The sequence below is a fragment of the Clarias gariepinus genome, chromosome 23, assembly GCF_024256425.1.
Source record: "Clarias gariepinus isolate MV-2021 ecotype Netherlands chromosome 23, CGAR_prim_01v2, whole genome shotgun sequence".
Lineage (NCBI taxonomy): Eukaryota > Metazoa > Chordata > Actinopteri > Siluriformes > Clariidae > Clarias > Clarias gariepinus.
In genome coordinates, this window is record NC_071122.1 from 21,690,275 (window position 1) to 21,710,942 (window position 20,668).

Genomic DNA, 20,668 nt, shown 5'->3' on the forward strand with positions numbered 1-20,668 from the left:
GGGGACACACAGAGGCTAGGCTAGGGGGACACACAGAGGCTAGGATAGGCTAGGCTAGGGGACACACAGAGGCTAGGATAGGCTAGGGGACACACAGAGGCTAGGCTAGGGGACACAAAGAGGCTAGGCTAGGCTAGGGGACACACGGAGGCTAGGCTAGGCTAGGGGACACACGGAGGCTAGGCTAGGCTAGGCTAGGGAACACACGGAGGCTAGGCTAGGGGACACACAGAGGCTAGGCTAGGGGACACACAGAGGCTAGGCTAGGCTAGGGGACACACAGAGGCTAGGCTAGGGGACACACAGAGGCTAGGCTAGGCTAGGGGACACACAGAGGCTAGGCTAGGCTAGGGGACACACAAAGGCTAGGCTAACAAACAACACAACATGACTCAACACCGAATCAGCTCCACACACACTTGAACACCAAAGACGTACATGCAAACACCTTTAGCTTGGGGACATGCTAAGTAGTTATGGATTAACATGAACTACAAAATAACAATATAAAATAAACCAAAATATAAACAAAGAAAAACAATACACAACACAAAATGCCCACTTGACAGTACGTACAAACGTTCAATGCTCAACCCAGTTTCCCAGACTAATCAGCTCTTTATTGAAGATTTAACGACCTACCTCGGTTCAGGTGTGCTCCCGCATCACCTGACCAAGGTGCCTTCTGGGAAACTGAGTCTGCAAAACAAAAACTCCAAAGGGCAAAACAGTGCCCTCTAGTGGCGATTCCTTACACATGGTCAGTGGTGGGTAGCCCTGTCATCTGCTGATGTTGGTCCACTGTGTTTTATCAGGTCCAAGGTCAGCACAGCTAATAGAACACGTCATGCTTCACTCTGCTGACCAGCTTTATGGAGATGCTGATTTCATTTTCCAGCAGGACTTGGCACTTCCCCACACTGCCAAAATAACTAATACCTGGTTTAAGGACCATGGTATTCTGTGCTGTGATTGGCCAGCAAACTCGTCGACCTAAACGCCATTGAGAACCTATGGGGTATTGTGAAGAGGAAGATGGGAGACACCAGCACCGACAATGCAGAAGTAACCTGGGCTTCCATAAAACCTCAGCACTGCCACAGACGGATCGCCTTCATGCCACACTGCATTGCTGCAGTAATACAGACAAAGGGGGCCCCTACCAAGTATTGAGTGCTGTACATGTACATGCTTTTTTTTTTACTTTTTAACATTTCTGTTAAATTTTTAATAGTTTATATATATATATATATATATATATATATATATATATATATATATATATATATATATATATATATATTTGTTGCCTGGATTGTGCCTGAGCTAATGCTGTTAGGTAATTTTAAGAAAATGACATGAAGTAGCCAAATTTTAGATGGGTCTACAATAAGATAGGTCAAGATGATCTGCTGAACCAGACATAAGTTGTTGGTGCCAGACAGGCTGGTTGGAGTATTTGCTGAAATTGCTGGTCTACTGGGATTTTCACACACAACCATCTCTAAGGTTTACAGAGAATGTCTTAAAAAGAGAAAATATCCAGTTAGAGGCAGTTCTCCATGGTGAAAATGCCGTGTTGATGCCAGAGGTTAGAGAAGAACAGCGAGACTGGTTTGAGCTGGTAGAAAGGCAACAGTAAGGCAACCGTAAGCTTGGAGCAGATGGGCTACAGGAACAGAAGACCGCACCGGGTGCCACTACTGTCAGGAAACGATCAAAATGGCATCCGTTCAAGCGTAAACACCATGTAGCATTCTCCTCTCCTGGCGTCTTCCCAGGTTTCCTTTAAACAAGGTCAGCTAACCCCGCTGCGTCACTGGGATTCCCCTCGTGATTTGGAGGTGCAGTCTCCTGAGAGTATAATGTGGAATTAAAACAATAACACTGTGTGTTTGCTTTTTTTATGTTTTACATATATTTGTGTTAAGATATATATGACTCACTTTGTTGGACTTATGAATGAATCCGACTTACGAACGTGATCCCAGAAAGAGGCTCATTCGTAAGTCAGGGATTTACTGTACTAGCAAAGTGTACCTAATGATGAGTGTTTAAGTATAAAGAACATAATCATTATGTACTTTTTGTTATAATACACTGAGAAGTGTTTACAATTAGTACATTGCCAAATTTAATCTAATTCATCAATTTTCACGAACATGGGCATATAAAGGAAACATGTAAATGCATATAATGTATCGATGAGGTCCAGAATCACAATTTTTCCATAGGCAGGCTGGCAGTGCTGTCTACTTGTGACTAAAAGATCGTTCATTTTATTAGTTTCTTATGATATGCCATCAGCATGCCAAGTATGTGGTGTAATGATATAAAAGAAAATATATAAGAAAAAATACTTAGGGACAAAGGAAAAGAGGACAAAAGGTAAGAGGATTTAAACTGAAAGAAAGATGAGGGAGATCAAGACCAGAAGGTGGCGGTAATGCGACATTGTGAATGACAACTGCAGGTAAAAACCAAGAAGACAAGAAGAAGACAAGAATTGCATGTGCACAACAGTGACCTGGTTTTCAGACACAAAGATTGAGAAACACCAGACAAATATCTACCATATTCGAATTAATATTAGGGCTGTTAGTTTTTTTTTTTTTTTTAAATGTAGGCCTGACATCCCTGGGGATTTTTAAAGTGAGAACTCATTATGAACTCCACCCCATTGTTCAAGCTGCTCTTCATCTGCATTTCAATCCAACCCCCCACACGAATTCATGGCTCAGTGGGGTTTATGAGTCCAGCGGGAATTCCAGTCAAGCTTCATTCTGAGGGGTTCCCCCTTATCAACGCCTGCCAGGCAACACTTTTTTACCCCGACCTCATTTACTTGTTAAATATACACACAGTGAGCAAGACTGACACCATCACGCTAATAACGAGATATTTTATCAGCGCTTGGCTGCTGTTGCTTATCCGCGTAGCATTCATGTGCTAATATCAACTGCACTCCACAGCCATGAATTCCAACAGAGGAAATTTTGTCCTCACTGTCCCCCTTAAATGTCTGATTTTTAGGAGTTTCAAAAGACCTTCCGATGTGGTGAAACAGTTTTAATGACTACAACAATAGCTCGCGGCAATTACAAATGTAACACATTTTGGCAAGAAATGACTTCAAGTATATTCAGTGTTATTCCTTTGCTTGGTGATAAACGTTCACTGCTAGCATAGCTGGTTACTAATAATCACTAATGTTATGAGACGTATCAGTTCTAAATTTCTATTATAGGTGTTTTTTTTCTCCCGTCCAAAAACATTAGCTGCTAGTAGCTAGGTGCTTCGTGAGCTACAATGCTACAACCCGAGATGTCGCGAGAGTGATTTTCTTTTTGTTGTATTGTTTTTGCAAAAATATGATATTTTAGGTCGAAAAATCCAATAATGATTAATAAGTCGATTATCACATGATCAATATTGTACAGTACAGTCTGACACATATATAATCTTGTTGTATAAAAATGTTATCAGGGATCATTCTGTACTTTGTGGCAAGTAATAATATTGAAAGTTTTTATTGAAATCACAAACAAATGTCTAGTATTAAGTGTGTTGAGTTTCCCGAAAGTGGAGAAGCCGGCAATGATGGTAATTGTTGTGTAATTGCCTTACGCAGCTTTTTTATTGTTTGAAATACTCACCATGTTATGCGTAAGAGGATGAGCACCATGATAAAAAATGTTTTAGGCCTTTGATTATTCTGACTTTTTTCTCAGAATTCTGACTTGCACCTCAGGATTTTTACTTTAATTCTGCTCTAATTTATTAACCCTTCAAACTCAAGCAGCAATGATCTATCAGTCAATGATGTTGATTTTTAAAACAGAAGTCCTGCATTTGGGTCTCTACATATGTCCGGTAGAAACAGAGTTATTATTACTTTTAAAAAGCATGAATTTTAGAGTTACTGAAATATTGGAATGACATAAATGTGGGACTCACAAAATGTATATTTGTGTGTTTGTGTATGTGTACACACACACACACACACACACACACACATTCATATATAAACACATGATCACTATAAATTAATACAGGAAATGGCTAAAAATGGTCTGTGTTTTAGGCCGATCAAAAATGTCAGACATTTCCTCTCTTCTTGTCGTGACCTTTACTTTGTTTTTTATAAATGGATGGCCATGTGATAAGAAAGATTTTGAAAGATTTTCAATCAGCCTGTGGTTCCCCTCCTGCATGACTCTCTAACTGAACTTGGATCCTTACAGGTTCCCATACGCCTGAGATTAAAGTCAGAATTCTGATATTTACATTTTTTTATTGTGGCCCTAATCATTTTCCATATATTCTTCATTTTTTATTTTTTCCCCAAAACTTTCTAAAAACTTCTGATCAGACTGTTTGTGCAGGTGAGAAGGGTCTTTGCCCGTGAAGAACAGTTTCATGTGAATGGTTACTGAATTGCAGTACGTCTGACCGGTCAGATGGAGGGGGTGTTTGTCTTCAGAATTTAGGACTGTGGTGTTTCTGTTCTGGCATGAAAGAAATTGCAAAGAGAGAGAGAGAGAAGAGAGAGAAAGAGAGAGAGAGAGCATACTGTACATTCAGAAAGAAAAAATGCAAAAAATGTAAAAGCAAAAAAAAAAAAGTTTTGTAAATTGTCCAAACCAAAAGTTTTCCATGTAGTTTCATTTCTCATCTAATACAGCACTGATAAAACTTTTGTACACACCATGAGAGTATTTATAAACTTACTCACTTTTAGACACGAGCCACAAAATCTTTTTAGCTAAGTACGTTATCGGACAGGAAAAGTTCGCCCTTGTCTGCTGGAGTGGCAGGGACAATTAGCCTGTTGTTGAACAGAGCTAATGAACAAATGTAGCGCTAACACATACTGAGAATGACAAGCACTTCGACAGCCTGGAAAAGCGTCGTTCGTGTCATCTGAAGATGAAGTATCTGTCAGCGAGACAAAGTCACTGGCAGCTGTACAATGACGGTGTGATCTGTTAAGGTCTGAGGGGTCAGGCGAGGTTCCTGATGTATAATTACGTCCATTAGCATGATTATGAATGTGAGTTAGGGCTCTACGTGACGATTATTCATCTGGATGATGGTGAGCGTGGGGGCAGATGGCCTTTGTTTCTCTATCATGAGGGTGATGACGCAGCGTTCCTGTCTTTTTCAACAAGTACAGCATACACACTTCTTCCTCGCCTTCTGGCATCACAGGGCTAACAAACTGGCTGACGACAATGAGAAAGTCATTAACGTTAATATTAACATAATCAGCCTCACACACCGACATGGGATATTAAATACATTTTGATGTACATTTAGAGCTATATATATATATATACAAATTTTGATACTTGTTGTTTTATATATTTTATATATTGGCACCCTGTGTACCAGGTGTACCCCGCCTCGTGCCCTAAGTCTCCTGGGTTAGGCTCCAGGTCCCCGCGACCCTGAATACAGGATAAAGCGATATAGAAGATGAGTGAGTGAGTATCAAAATTTATACAGAGATTTTATACTGTAAAAAAAAAAAAAAGGCTAGTTAGTCTATTTCACTTGGCTAGCTAATGGCATGACTGGACAATATGGTGGTCACCTGTCCCAGTTTCCCCACCTGTCCCAGTTGTCCCAGTTTTCCCAACTTTGCCTAAAAAAAATGAGTCCCAGAAAATATAGTACATTTTCCGGAACATATAACATCATATTTTTCATATGCTTGATTTTATAAACAGCTAAATTATATTTACCTACATGGGACGTTCAAGTCAAACCGGGATTTGTGATGACATTTTTGGTGAGTTACTGTAAGGTATTGATGAAAAAGGATTTAATGGTAAAAACGTTTTAAAGAGGGCTGACGATCCCAATCGTTCCTGTGAACATTCATCGAGTAGAACTCCTGACCGCTGGAAATCAATTAATAACTTGTTAGCAACTTTCGGAAGACATGCATTTGTCTATAGGAATTGTACACACAATCATTCACAAACCTCACTTGTACATTACAGGAACTCGGCTGGAAGTTATTGTACGGTAGTGATCTCACTAAAAAGCAGTTTTGGCCAATTACAGGAGTTCCTGGGAAGCCAGTGTTTTAGATGTGAGGCAGGCATGGCATCATGGCCCTGGATATTTTAATGGTATCCAAGCACCAGTGAAATGCTGGGATAAATGCATTAATATATTATTAGTATTATTATTATTATTATTAGTAGTAGTAGATTATATAGAGAAATAAAGGGACTTTTTACTCTCATAATTGTGTTCTGTTATTGTGCACAATCAAAAGTCCTGGTTTGACTTGAATGCAATTCACATATTTCAAAAATATAACCCAAGCAATCTAGAACAGGTTGCCGAATAAAACCCCAATTCTTTAAAATGTTTGGTCTTTTTCTGTTTTGGTGGGTCATTAAAAACAAAAAAGACAAAGTGGCAACCCTACTGTACTTTACATGGTTCAACAGGTTACGCTTGAGCTGTTAAATGCCATCGTTCATGGGTTTAGGTTACTGGGTTTTAATTAGCAGATTATCACCCCATTTTCTTAAAAACATTTAACAATAAAGATATCTGATCACTTGGGCTGGAGATGCTCATTTGTCTCAGTCATTGCTGCTTAATTTTCCCCGGAATTTAGCTTTTTCTTCATTCTGGAAGGGGAATAAGTAAAAATTTCCTCATACTGTCGTTGAATCACCTTACAGTCTTCTGAGATGGAATGAATTCCTTTATTTTATCTTTAAAATCGCATGAATAAATTGTGTGTGCATACTTGGTTACCTCCCACCCTGTGGTCTCCAATGAGTGGTTGTGAAACTTCATGCATTAACAAAGCTTACAGGAATGAAACGAAAACACAGAACACTCGCAGGTTGAGATTCGTCGCCTGGGGCCACCCCAGTCCCAGGCCCAAAAACCTTTGGTATGTTCAGATGCTAGTGAGAAAAAGACTAAAGCACGCTGGTGATCCAGCAGATACCAAGCATGTGTGTGCATGTAGTGTTATGATTTGCAAGGGACAGGGGAGCTCAGTAACACCATTAGCATGCTTGAGAGTGACACGGACGTGAGCCAAAGCTCTCGGCAGGATGAGCAGTGTCGTAATCCAGAAATTCCAAGAATCTAAAACACCTTAGAGACTTTCTGAACTGCGCATTAAGCACCACGAATGGACTCCATTTAACTGTGGATGTTTCTCAATTCAGGCCCACATTGCGAGTGGGTGTCGCGAATGAATGCGTCACCAGTTCACACTATAGAGAACACCACGGGGTGTACGACTGCAGAGACCAGGACGGAATGAAACAATACAGACGACAAGTCAAAAGTAATAGAACATGACAGGACATGCTGTTATGGGAAAATAATTAGTGACAGGGTGATGAAATAAGGCAGAGGTGCTGATTATTTTCCTATAACAGGATGTCCAAAGTAGCCCTGTTGCACTACAGAATCATGAATACTATTTTGAAACGATTATATTTTTTACGATTATATTTCAGCATGTAGAACATCTGTGAAACAAATGGCTTCGTATTATCGCTTTTGGGTTTCCTTGGAAGTATAAACTGACATTTTCTTCAAGTTAACAAGGCCAAAAAAACAGCTTGACATGTTACAGAGAAACCAGAAAGCGCAAAAGTTGTGTCTGGCTGTACAAACTTTGAGTAGCAAAGCTGGCACTGGAGGCTCATTCCATAAATAAACAAGAGTAATCGAATACATACTCGTTAATATCAACACATTCTGATATACAGTATTTATTTGTAGCCTTCCATTACAGTGATGGCCAAAAGTATTACGATAACATATGCCATGCATTATAGTTGTCCTTGTGCACGAAACAGCCAATATCACTAATTAGTTCCAGCCTATCTGGATGAAGAGTGCTAATTAACTGAAGATCTAGTGAAAAACTGGCTACGCAACAATGCTATGGAGCTCCTGGAGCCATGACGTGTGTCGTCTACAGATCTTAACCCAAAAGAAACCTGTTAGTGATGAAGGCAGTATCAGTCAAGAAACCTTCTACTGTACATGATCTCCTGCTTTAAAAAAAAAAGGGGGGCATGATATTAAAACCTTAAATTAACCTTTTGTCCAAATACTTTTTACATTTATATACAGATATTCTAACATACAATTCAGTGAGCTGTAGCATAAAAACGATAAGATATTACAAAAGGGTGTTGATACACTCTCAGGTTCATAAGTATTGGACTCGTTAAGAACCATAAATTTATTTTCCTTAAGTGGCTTTTAAGGTACGGTTCATCTGCTTCGGTGATGTCCTATAGTTTTTGCAGCATTTGACTGAACCTGAATGGAAATTTAAGTACACTTAAGGTACACTCCAGAATTCATCTTACAATTAATTCACGATGTGTTGAGTTGTGAAGGGTTTTTCTTCACCAAGAAAACAATAAGGAAAATTAGGCCTTGAGGCCTTCAAGGACTTTTTTTGGTGTTGCTGAGCTCACCAGAGTGTTCCTTGTACCCAATTGTTGATTTGGCCACTTGTAAAATTTCTGCTATCTCTCTGATAAGTATGTTTTTGTTTTATTCAGGCTATTGATGGCCTCCTGTCCTTGCATTGATGTTGATGTTCAGATACTGAAAGTACTTATGAATTGGTATAAATTTCGATTTGAACGGTTCAAATCTCCAGCAGTATGGGGGATAACGCATTGTTGCCTCGCACCTCCAGGGTCAGTGTTCGATTCCCGCCTCGGGTCGGCGTGCAAGGAGTTTGCATGTTGTCCCAGTGCTTGGTGGGTTTCCATCAGGTGCTCTGGTTTCTTCCCCTCCTGAAGACATTTAGATTAGATTAATTGCCGTTACCAAATTGCATGTAATCTGTGAGTGTATGTTTGTGTGTGTGTGCCCTGCGATGGGTTGGCACCCTCTCTAGGGTGTATCCTGCCTTGTGCCCCAAGTCTCCTGTCATAGGCTCCAAACCTAAAATGATCACTGTTCGAATACTTATGAACATAACTGTAAATCTAAGGTATGAGTTTCAGCCACAAAAACTGTCATAGCTGCCGTAATACATGATTAATCTACCAGAGCTCATTATGTGGATTTAACATACGTTCACATGAGCATACAGTCCCTGAGGAAGGGAGTTATATGTCTTGACATAACTAGGATACGCTGCCTACTAGGAGATGTAGGTAATGGGAGCGCTGATAGCTTGAAGGGCATTTCTGCCAGCCTTAATTATGTGATATGGGAAACACACCAAGGCGTCGTGCTTCTCTTTTTCTCCCCCAAGAAGACCAAGCATGGTTTTAATCGCTGCAACACATCGTTAACAGTCTCAACCCACTATTTACGCTGGTGGAAGCAGAACCAAGCTGGCACCCAGATCCCGACCACTAGAGCACACAACCCGGAGCTGATCTGGGGTCAGGCCTCTTTCTGCCAGTGCTAATCTAACACACATGACAAGGAGCAGACTGGAAATCTTCATCTGCTGCGATCACATGATTCCTATTCATGCAGCGCCATTAACATTCCTGCATCCTACAGTGGTGAATAATTAAATCAGGCTATTTTAAGGCTGAGAGTGCTAAGCAGCAATTTGGTACAGTTTTGGATTGAAACACACGGTAATTACAGATTTCAGCAGCCTTCGAAAAAGAGACTGCACATCCTCCTTAGGGGGAATAAATAACAGATATGGGAGCTATTCAGGGAAGCTGACTCGACACGAGCCGTGACCAAGCAGCGGAAAGATTTCGAGCGAAAAAAAATCAATGCAGATATGAGAGTATAAAAAGCCTGTGCATGGAGTTTGTTCTTTTTCATACTGCGATAAAAATGTGATGAGTATCAGCGTTTATTTATTGAGTAGTTAGGAGCAAGAGAGGTTGATTAAAGATGGCCCCGTATACTTCAATCAAGTACAGGTCACTAAGTGCTTTTGTGGGGGACGATTCTGGTTGCGGCGGCTTAAAACTTCAGCAAGGGCTGCAATTTCAGAATCTTTTACTCACTCATTTAAGGTCTACACCGCTTTATTCTGTATATAGGGTATGGATAATGCCAAATGCCTAAATGGAGCCTATCCCAAGAGACCTAGGGCACAAGGTGGGGTACAAACTGGATGGGGTGGTAATACATCGTAGGGCACACACACACACACTACAGGCTATTTAGGAACGCATGTTTTTCGTACTGTGGAAGGAAACCAGAGTACACAGGGGAAACCCACCAGGCACAAGTACAAACTGGTTGCATGTAGACCCAAAGCAGGAATCGAACCCGGATCCTGTTGGTGCAAGAGGACAGCGCTAATCACTAAGCCACTGTACCGCCCAGAATCTTTTTTATAAGCTATAAATTATTTCTGTATATGTTAACCTTATTTTTATTGCATCTTTATGAAAACAATAAGGAAACACAAGTATTTGTGGTAGCACTTGTACTTCCTGAGCTCCTGAGGTTCCATAACAAGACTATAATTTTTATATATGATGTCCTTAAATTACTGGCCTTAACGATTATGGAAGGTGTTACTACGAGGGTAATAATTCCTGAAGCTTACAGCTCGTTCTCTGGCTTTATGGGGTGTTTCGTCACTGACCGACTCCAGTGCAGCAAGAAGTGCCTGTATTAACTGCTCATAAATCTTCAGAAATCTAATGATAGCCTGCCATGAAGCCCATCCATAAACCTTAAGTCAAATTTGCTCAGAACCTGCAGCGTTGTTCATACTGCAGCGACATGAAGCGAACAGGCGCTGTAGACTCATCGAACAAGTTAGAAACAGCTTTCAAAAGGGCATTCCGACATCAAATGGTGATATAACTTCTTACAAACAAGCTTGATTCGGCGAAACCTCTGTTCGATGGTTTTTATTAGTGAATTGGATACGGTGCGTTTTGTCAAGGCGTACTGTTTCATTCCTACACACTTGACCCCTGTGCTTAAACAGCAAACACTTTGACTTTAATGTGTTCTGCATTTACTGAAGTAAACAGGCAATATCTTATTCCGTAGGACCATCAAGGATTGTTTTTGGTGAAATAGCTGCATTATTCCGTCTAAAATGTATACACACACTCACTCAGTGACTCACCCCCTTTTGTTTTCAGAAATGCCTTCATTCTTTGTGGCAGAGATTGAACAATGTACTAGAAACATTCCTTTTTGGTCCATAATCACATGACCACAGCTGCAGATTTGTCGGCTGCACATCCATGATGCGAATCTCCTGAACCTCCACCACATCCCAGAGGTGATTGAGATCTAGTGACTATGGAGGCCGTTTGAGTACAGTGAACTCATTGTCATGTTCTAGACACCAGTTTGAGATGAGTTTAGCGGTTTCTCTAGCTACATAATCCTGTAAAGCAGACAAATCAAGGAGAAAAAAATGAGATTCAACTTCTGGAGATGTACTGTACTCTAAACCCAGACACTTAACATAGTTCTGTCCTATTACCTGAACTGGTCCAGACTTAAGCTAATAAGAAAATAAGGGCGTGCTGTGGGTAAGTGGGTGCAGTTCTATGCTGAATTAGCAGTGCTTAATACTCAATGTACTCAATGTAGATCAACGCACAAGCAAAAGCCTGAGACCCGTGCTTCCTCTCACTCGCTCCAGAAAACAAAGAAGCTCTTTAAGCATGTCTCGCTGATTTCAGATGAACTTAAACAACAGATCGTTTGGCTGAATTGCTGTGCATATAGGCGTTGTCTGATTGGCTACAAAGGGCTCATTCTTCCTTCTAGTTCCATCAAAAAATACTTGGCAGCGCTGCTACTGAATATAGACGAACCATCTCTTCTGAACTGGTGGGTGGGAACCCAAGTGAGAATGAGAGCCCAGCAGCGTCCCACCCAGTCATTTTCACAGCGCCCTTAATGTAGCTCACATGTTTATGCAGCTGTTTCTACAATGAAGTTGCCAAATGCTTATTTTTCTTTTTCTTCAATCACCACAATATACATGCATGTCTCGAGGACACGCATTCCGCGGGGATTAGCGCAAAGACTACGGAAGCCTCGTGGCTGTCAAAGGAATTAGTTCTTCACCTCATTTAGTCAAGTCAGAAATGAAGCTAGCGAGTTCAAACTCTGAATTTTAGTCCATTAAGGCTACTTTATACTGGGTGATAAGTTTATAGCTTGTCACTGTGGCAGACCGAGTGATCTCAGTTAAGCTATTTGTGATGTTTGGACGAACATTTCTACCAAAACTAGCTCAAAGAAGCTAAGGTAGCAGCTGTTGAGAATGTCATATTAAGCGACCACTTATTTACATTTTTACAAGGTTTTTGCCCTGCCACAGCATGTGACCAAACAAACTCACAGAATGACATTTAATGTCTTAATATATCTGTTTTGTCCCTTCATTTTATAACCACTTCATTGCTGTGCAACACTCATCATTACCTAAATGTAGGTTCAGTTACGAGGTTGTATTAAAAAGTTTGAAGACTAGTTTTGTAGCACGCCAACAAGTGGCAGCACATGGCTACATGCACAGTTGATCTTCATAAGTCAGTGTGCCAAAAGACATCGTCCTATGCAAATCAGAAGCTGTCCAATTGGTGCTAATCTGGCCACGTGCATTACTATGTCTGATATTTCATCATGGACAGACGTTAGAGCAAAAACCAGATGTAAAATTATGTGTAAAACTGGGCAAATATGCCACAAAGACGTTTGACATGATTTCATAAGTTTACGGCAATGCAGCAATGAGTCTTTTAAGATGATATGTTTTGAGTGTTATGTGCACTTCAAAAGAGAAAGAACATCACTGGAAGAAGACATGAGATCAGGAAAACCTCCAATGATCTCACTTCCACACCCACCCTACTTGCCAGATTTGGCTTCTGGCTCCCCTCCGCCCGAAGATAAAGATCCAGCTCAAAGGTTGCCATTTTGATACCGTTGTGGAGATCCAAAGTGATTTGCAGAAGGTGCATTAATAAAGAATACTTCCAATACATATTCGAGAAGTGGCAGGATCGCCGGAAACGCTGTGCAAGGGGACTATTTTAAAGGTGATGGTGTGAAAATGTAGATAAATAAAGTAGTTTCTTTTTAACAGAGTTAATCTCAAAACATTTTGATAACAGTGTGTGATTGCTATTCCTCACACGGGCAACAAGATCCCAGTCCTGTGCTGCGGCCCTATTCAACAAACAGTCCTATTATAAGTATTAATATTTAAATAAAAACTCCTGTTTCATTTTAAACTCGACAGATGGTATTGGTAACTATTGTTTCTTGGTATAGTTTTATATGGTGGATTTGTATGTTATCTGATTTAATAAAATTAAATTGTTACCTTATGGAAAAAGTGCAATTATTAATATGCTTCAATTCTCTATAAGTTGACATTTATGCAAAAGGAAGTTATTACAGTGTACAGAGCTGTTAATCTCCTGACATTTGACAAGTGTGTTATCTTTACCAGGGGAAATAAAAAAGAGGCTGTTGCAGGAATTAATGATAAGTTTATAGTTGACAGGATCTGACTTGTTTTGTTGAAAAAAAATATTTTTTTGGCAAATTGCTTTGATGTTTGGATCATGAGGCAACCTCCGGTTCCAAAAATGTGCAGTTCCTCGAACGACTACTGGGGCTGGGTGCAAACACAAGTCAATGCCCATAGACCATGAGTCACAAGTCATCAAATAAGTTTTATATAACTCGTTAGTTTAAAATACATTAATTTATAAAAATTTTGCATAATTAGGGGCATGGCTAATGCAGGTGTCAAACCTCTAGCTGTTAGAAATGTAGGAGAGTATAAATGATAGTGTTTAATCAAGTGCAAAGTAAAGTTAGCATGTACATAATTGTTAGCTAAAGCTGATTTGTGGTATCTGATGCAAGTAGGCATGCTCCAAACAACAGCTAGGCACTATATGGAGATTAGCGGAGATTAATTTATGTTTTATATTATATTGCTTAAGAACACTTTATCACTGATAATTTTTCCTTCAACCTATGCCTATGGCATTTTATTCTTTACTGTATGCATATTTTGGGCCTTTACTGTGTATATATTTTTTTATTTAAATTATTTATTTAGTAAGATTAACAGCACAGCTTTTGTTTAAGCAGAAGTAAAAAGAAGCATCAAACTTTCCTAAACATAGCTGCTGAAAGAAAACGTGTGAGTAACGGCGGGCAGACGATGCCTCATCGCGGTGTTCTAATGCATTTATTCATTGAGCAGATGGCGAGTGCATTCTTCTGATACCGCGTCGTGCTCTGATGATCTGGAACCGACACCTGTCAGTCAAACTACTTGCTGAAATGCTCACTTTTAATTTCCAATACGGGACAAAAAAACCAGCAAAGTAACTTGCATGCGTTTCTATGGAATCTCTACATTATACTTAATACATAAATGATTCTATTGTTACAAAATATAAAAATATGTGGTACATCATCATTTACATTATATTCACTTTACATTTTTCTTTAACTTAAGTGTCTTTATTAATTCATTTACTAATATACACATTCCAATTACTGAAACAACTCATTTAGAAACACACTGCAAGGGGAAGTGGTGCAAAACTGGGCTGGCTATAAAGGGAATAAAATGAACTGGCTGCAGTAAGACCTGGAGAAAACTTTTTAAGAAACGATTATTTGTGAATATCAAAGGGATAAAGCGTATCTTGCACAAGCGTATCTTAAGCCAACGTTACTGCATATCACTCACTGACAACCACATGGTACTGAAAAGCAGATTCAAGCAGGATGAGTGAATCTTAACCTATTAAAGTGGAAAAGAGTGCATCAGGGGTGTATGTTAGGATATAATACAGTTTTTGCTTTTCCGTCGCTTGCGAGTGTGTAACTGTCCTCGAGTTCCAGGGTGACCAGATCCTACGAGTCCGGTAGAACTGTACTTGTGCAGTAACTCCTCACTGGTCATATACCTTAGGTTCACTGGCTTGGGGATTGGCTCCCCCAGGAAATAGCCCTCGTCTTCAGATTCGGAAGACGAAGAACAAGTAGAGCACCAGTCGTCATCATAATCATACTGATCCCAGGCGTATCGACCCATGTGACGCTGTGGAGCTGGGTTTTGAAGCGTAAGGTCTGAAGTTGTGCGAGGACACGGCCTGAAAGGCTGCTGCCTAAATCTGGAATCTCTAATCCCACCGTGTATTGGATCCCGTGGACCATGAGGAGGAGGAAACCGATCATAATCCTCACGTACACGTAACTGTGATCGCTCTGGCCCCATTGGACGGTGTTGGGCTGCCAAATTGAGTGCGTTTTCAGAACGAGAACGACGAGAACGATGCGAGCGGTGGTGATGCCTTCGTCGTGGCTCTTCCGGTTCAATAACACGCCGGTGAGTCCGTTCACTCATGGGTGCCAGTCGGGCATTGTGAGCGCTGCTTACTAAACTCGCCCTGTCCTCTTCCTGAAAGGTGAAACCGGGTGGTAAAATGGTGATTCCAGGAGACTGCTGGGAATATGGAACTGGATATTTCACCTGCACAGGTGGCTCCATCTCTAGGTACGGCTGCCCGGTGGTGAGGCTGTGAAGTGATTCAGAGCTGTGGAACTGCACTGAAGAGTTCAGAGTGCCCATGTTGCTCTTCTCTGAGACGTTCATGCCAGAATCTTTACTCAAGTCAGGCATAGAGAAGCGGGACAAGTGCTCCTGACGCTTACCACCTCCGTCTGCCGAGGTACCTACATTTGACAAAAGAAGAGGTAAAAACAATAAGTGAAGAACCACAAACATCATGTCTGATTGAGAAAAGTCATGCCCTTAAGGATAACCTTAAAACAGAATCAAGTCAAGAACTACCTGTGGCGTTGGACAGCGCTAGTGACTCCATGGAACCACGAGGTGTTTGCTCTAGTGGTGTTAGCTGATCACTAAAGCCAAGTGCACTAATGGGGTTCCTGCTTCGGCCCAGTTGAACCGCAACCTCCTTCTCTCTTTCCCGCTCTCTTTCCCTCTGAAAGGCGTGCATGCTGACAGAGCGCTTGTCCATGAACCCGTTGGATGGCAACTCATTAAAACTAGCCTGTGCTTTCAGTTCGGCAGGGTAACGGTCCTCCGGTTCTGGCTGAAGCCAGTTTTCATTAAATGAATGTCCTTTGAAGGCAGATACAGGAGGTCTCTTGGACTGTGCAGATTCTTTAGGCCTACTGTCCTGCTGGGTATAGGAAGTTCTTATGTTGCACTGTCTCAACAGTTGCAAAGGAGTCTGAGACGATTCCTCCCGACTTTCATAGCCATACCTATCAATTTGCTTTTTCCAGGACGGAGGTTCTCTGGTCAGACTTGGGGCCTGACTTGACAGACTCAGCAGGTCCATCTGCAGGGAAAGTGGGTCCACGTCAGCTGAATAGCGTCCGCTAGAACCGTTCCCACCACTGGTGCTGTTGCTACTGCTCTTGCTGGATTTGGAGCTGCTGTGCCTGGTTTCACGGGTTCTTCCACTTTGAAAGGCAGAGTCAGAGGAATCCGAACCATTGGTATCCTCGTTCACACTACAAGCCCTCGAGCAGAAGATCTGACCCTGTTTGGGCAGAAATGGACGACCCAGTAGGGACTTTTTGCAGCGTGCACAGCAGAAGCAGTCTTCAGTGGCATGCCAGTGCTGGCCATCGTAAGTCATCTGGCCCTGGTCAATCCCTGTGATGGAAACAGTAAGACAGATTATACATGGCTTCAAAACATGAGGAATGCCCTTGTGCAACATTGTGGTTGTGCCAGAATATTGTAGCTATTGGTACATCTAGCACTTTCTAATATAATATGTAATTTTCTTGGCCAGACACGTTCAGTTTTACTAAAATCACTGCAGAAAAAAAGAAGAAGAAAGAAATCATATGGTCAATGCAGTCACCTATATATTTTTTTGAGCTCTAGTTACTGATTAAGAAGTTGTTTTAGGCTCAACTATCACTTGAGCAGATCTATTATAAATATTGATGAGCAAGATAAGTGTAGGAAAAAATCCGGAATAGCAGAAAGTCCAGTCTAATTCCCTTGAAGTGTAGAAGTGTTTGGAGTAAACTGATTATGCTGCACGCCTTGCACTACACAAATACATTACATTTTAATTACAGCTCCACTTACACACGCGAACTGGCCCCAGTCTAATGGGCAACATCTGTTTGCAAACCATTTTTTAATCAGTTTCACTCTCATACTTTCTGCAGCCTATACAGAAAATGATTACAGACGAAATTTGTATTGAGTGACGTGCCAAAACGCAGCTGGAAATGATGCTGGGCTCGAAACCAATGAGCCGACGAACCGAGTTATTATGGGATGGAGTGCTGCCTTGTGACACAATTGGGGCTAAATAAGTAATGGAAACACTGGGCGGCGTATGGGTAACGTCAATAACGTGTTATGTCTTTAGGACGGCTCTTGGTCTAACTTGGATTACTGTTCGTATCATTTGGAATTAGTGAGCAGGAATGGGTTTCATTCCTCTTGTCAGGAATTAGTCAGGAACGGGAACTTGTTCCTTCTGGTTTGACACTAACGTCCTTGACACCAATAAGGCCCAGGAATACCGCGAGGCACCATGCCAAAACATGAACCCAGGACACTTCTGCTGCATGCCAACAGAGCCTGTGATATCCAGAATACTACTACGTCTGCCAAGCACTTCAGGCTTACTTTCTGCTTTAGGATTATTTACATAACTCAAGCTCACTACGAAGTCCTGCCAATCCCTGTTTGTAAGTAAGTTCGAAGCATTTGTTTCATGTTGTTTATTGGAACCTTGCCTCGTTTTTGATCGCTGCCTGTTTCATGACCCTGATTTCGAATCACATGTCCACTCCACTGATTCTTGAAATCAAGCCTCCAACCACACTTTTGTCTGAACCAGATCAGATGTCTCACAGCTGCAATTCTCTTTAGAAAAAAAAAAATCACGAAAGCAGATATGCTTGGTTGCGGAATTTTGCTCTTACCGATATGTTCCCCGCAGGAGTCGCAGTACTCGGCGTACAGGGACTCGAAACATCCGCAGCAGTACGGCCGACCTTCTTTCATGATGTAGCGCTGGCCGCCCAAAACAGTCTCGCACTCGAAACAGCAGAAGTGCTTCATGTGCCAGTGCCTGCCTTCTGCTTCTGTGCACTCGTCCGCAAAGATGATCTGAGGGAAAGAGGTGACAAATGTGACGGGTGAAAAAAAGTGATGCATGGATCCATTTATCTTTGAATAGAAGCTAAAAGCCAAACTGCACCCATCCATTACATTTAATTTTAGGACAGACAGCCAGGCTCAATGGAAGCAGTCCCGGCAGTCTTCGCCCCGGGCTACGACACTGCACGGACACTCTCATATATCAGAAGATAGAGCACATTATTACTTTTTTTTTTTTTTTTTTACAAAAACAGGTACAATTTTTAGCTACTGGATCATGTTTCAGGTTCCTCCACCTTCCAAATGAGCGAACATGACGGGAGACGGGAGAAGAGGCCAGACGCCTGAATTATTCATGAACGTTATTAGTTTAACGCCTCTATTAATCCAACTAAGCCTGTACTGATAATCATCTGTGTTTAAAAATGCATGGAGTCGTGTGTTTGCTATCCTTCATTATACATGCATGGCTCTGAAAATATGCTGAAACAAGGCTAAGCTTTCCAATTCTTAGTCATTCATCAACTTAAATCAGCGGCTTATCAAGCCCTCCAGAGCAACGGGGAAAAAGGTAGCAGTGCAAAAATGTAGGGTAGAAGTACTGAGATTTGGGGACGCAAGCCATACGCTCATCACATGTAGGGTGTATAGCATGCAGAGTAAAAAACATAGACTATGTAAAAAGAACTGGAGAAACCCTCCGAGGTTTTTGAAGAGCTGTTTGGAAGGAGTTGGCTCCGCCTAAATCCTGGATAATCCATAAATGGGCATATGGGTGGAGCAAATAGAGCCTGGCTGTTGGTTGGAAAATGCATACTTACCTCAGTTACCAAAAGCTACCTAGCTTACCCTAAGCATCCAGTGTCAGCTTGTACATTTGTTGTCATAACGATTCCAGTTAGCTAAAACGATCCATAGCAAACGGGTAGCAGGCTAACATCTGCATAGCAGCCGTAACTCAAATCATCCATGATTTACATAAAGAGTCACATAATATAGTTGTCATGCATGGGAAATCTATCTATGAAAACCAAAACAATTTTTTTTGTAAACACGTTTATTTCTGTTGTAACATGAAGACATTTTAACATGGAGCTCTATGGGGATTGACTCACTTTTGGAGCATGCCCCCAGTGGACATTCAAGGAAAGTGCATGTTTCTGCACTTTCAGACTCCGCTGGAAATTACCCCTCGATAAAAACGTGACCAGGGTGTGCTCTTGTAGGAAAATAATAAAAGATGGGGTTGTGTGATAAAGCTATTGTTAGCTTTTGATACTTTTGATTAATCATAATCCGGAATGGATCGCTGTGCTAACATTAATCAAGACAGCAGAACTGAAACTATATTCATACAAGGGGTTGGTGTCAAGGCGTACCTCATCGCAGGCAGAACACCGAGGTTTCAGCCGCTCAGCGTGGTGTCGTCCGCAGAAGATTTTGCCCTCCTGGTAGAAGTAAATTAGATCCACCAGGAGCTCGTCGCACGTGCTGCATACGAAGCACCGAGGGTGCCAGCACACGCCGTGACCGGCCCGGGATGCAAATACAGCGATGTCGCCTCCGTTAATCTGACCGCCGCACTGAAAAAAACACAAAACAAAACATTATAGACATCAGATGAAGGTTCAGTCTTAATGTCATAGCTGAGCATTTAGCTGAACAAACTAATGTTCACGACCATTTTTTAAAATCCTTTTTTCATTTTACACTGCTGCAGTGATCTAAAATTAGACGCTTGATAAATTCAAAGTCGCGTAGAGGTCAGCGTCAGGGCTGGGGGATTAAATCGATAGAGCGAACCTTTCTATTACAGAGTGCATCTGATAACAGTGAGGAGGAAACAGCTTTAAATCTAGTAACAACTCTCTCTCTGTGTCTTCAGGCACATGCTCGCTTTATTTCCCGCTGCTTGCTTCATCATTCTAACAATCTGTATATTTTTAATATCTGCCCAGTACCTGAGAAATGAACTATTTATAGGAATAGGAATTGCGACCTTCTGTTCCAGCACAGCTGAAGACAAAATAAATATCTGCAGGTTACAGAAGTGTGTGTGTGTGTGTGTGTGTGTGGACCATCTGTGTGTCAGGGGCAGCAGAAGTGGAGGAAGGGCAAGCAGGTGGATCTAAACTCATTCAAAGCTGTGCTTGGACACTGACAGGAAAGTAAGAACGATGCAGTTGAAAAGAGCGCCCCCTCTGTTTGTATCTATGTATAACACGTTTTCATGCCTTTTTAAAAATTTTAATAACGGTGCCAGATTTGCATGTGTCAAAAGGTGACGAGGACGACACCAATGTCAGGTTGCTAGTGCCCTTTACAATTTCGTGACATCCAGGGCTGTGAAAAAGTATTTGCCCCTTCCTGATTATTATTATTTTTTGTGCAGATTAGTCAAATTTAAATGACTGAGGATCATGAAATTTATTTTAATATTACACAATTACAACATCACTCCACTTTAGCTAAACCATGAATAAACTGTGATTAATCATAATTTTTGGAAAGCCGAGTTGCCACAGCCAGGCCTGATTACTGCCAGAC

At 41.3% G+C, this 20,668-nt stretch overlaps 2 protein-coding genes across 3 annotated transcripts in view; one reads left to right on the plus strand and one right to left on the minus strand.

Moving 5' to 3' along the window:
• Positions 1-20,668, plus strand: part of LOC128511636 (ataxin-7) — a 118,930-nt gene that overhangs the window by 50,308 nt on the left and 47,954 nt on the right. The gene's annotated exons all lie outside the window — the stretch shown is intronic.
• Positions 14,118-20,668, minus strand: part of prickle2b (prickle homolog 2b) — a 102,138-nt gene continuing 95,587 nt past the window's right edge. The window contains exons 6-9 of one of the 2 annotated variants that reach the window (XM_053484578.1): positions 19,501-19,704; positions 17,944-18,130; positions 15,809-16,645; positions 14,118-15,690 (exon numbers count right to left, since the gene is read on the minus strand). In XM_053484578.1, coding sequence (XP_053340553.1) covers positions 14,792-15,690; positions 15,809-16,645; positions 17,944-18,130; positions 19,501-19,704 — 2,127 coding nt within the window. In that variant the 3' untranslated portion in view covers positions 14,118-14,791. The remainder of the gene's footprint in view (positions 15,691-15,808; positions 16,646-17,943; positions 18,131-19,500; positions 19,705-20,668) is intronic. The other variant, XM_053484579.1, reaches the window with a different exon arrangement.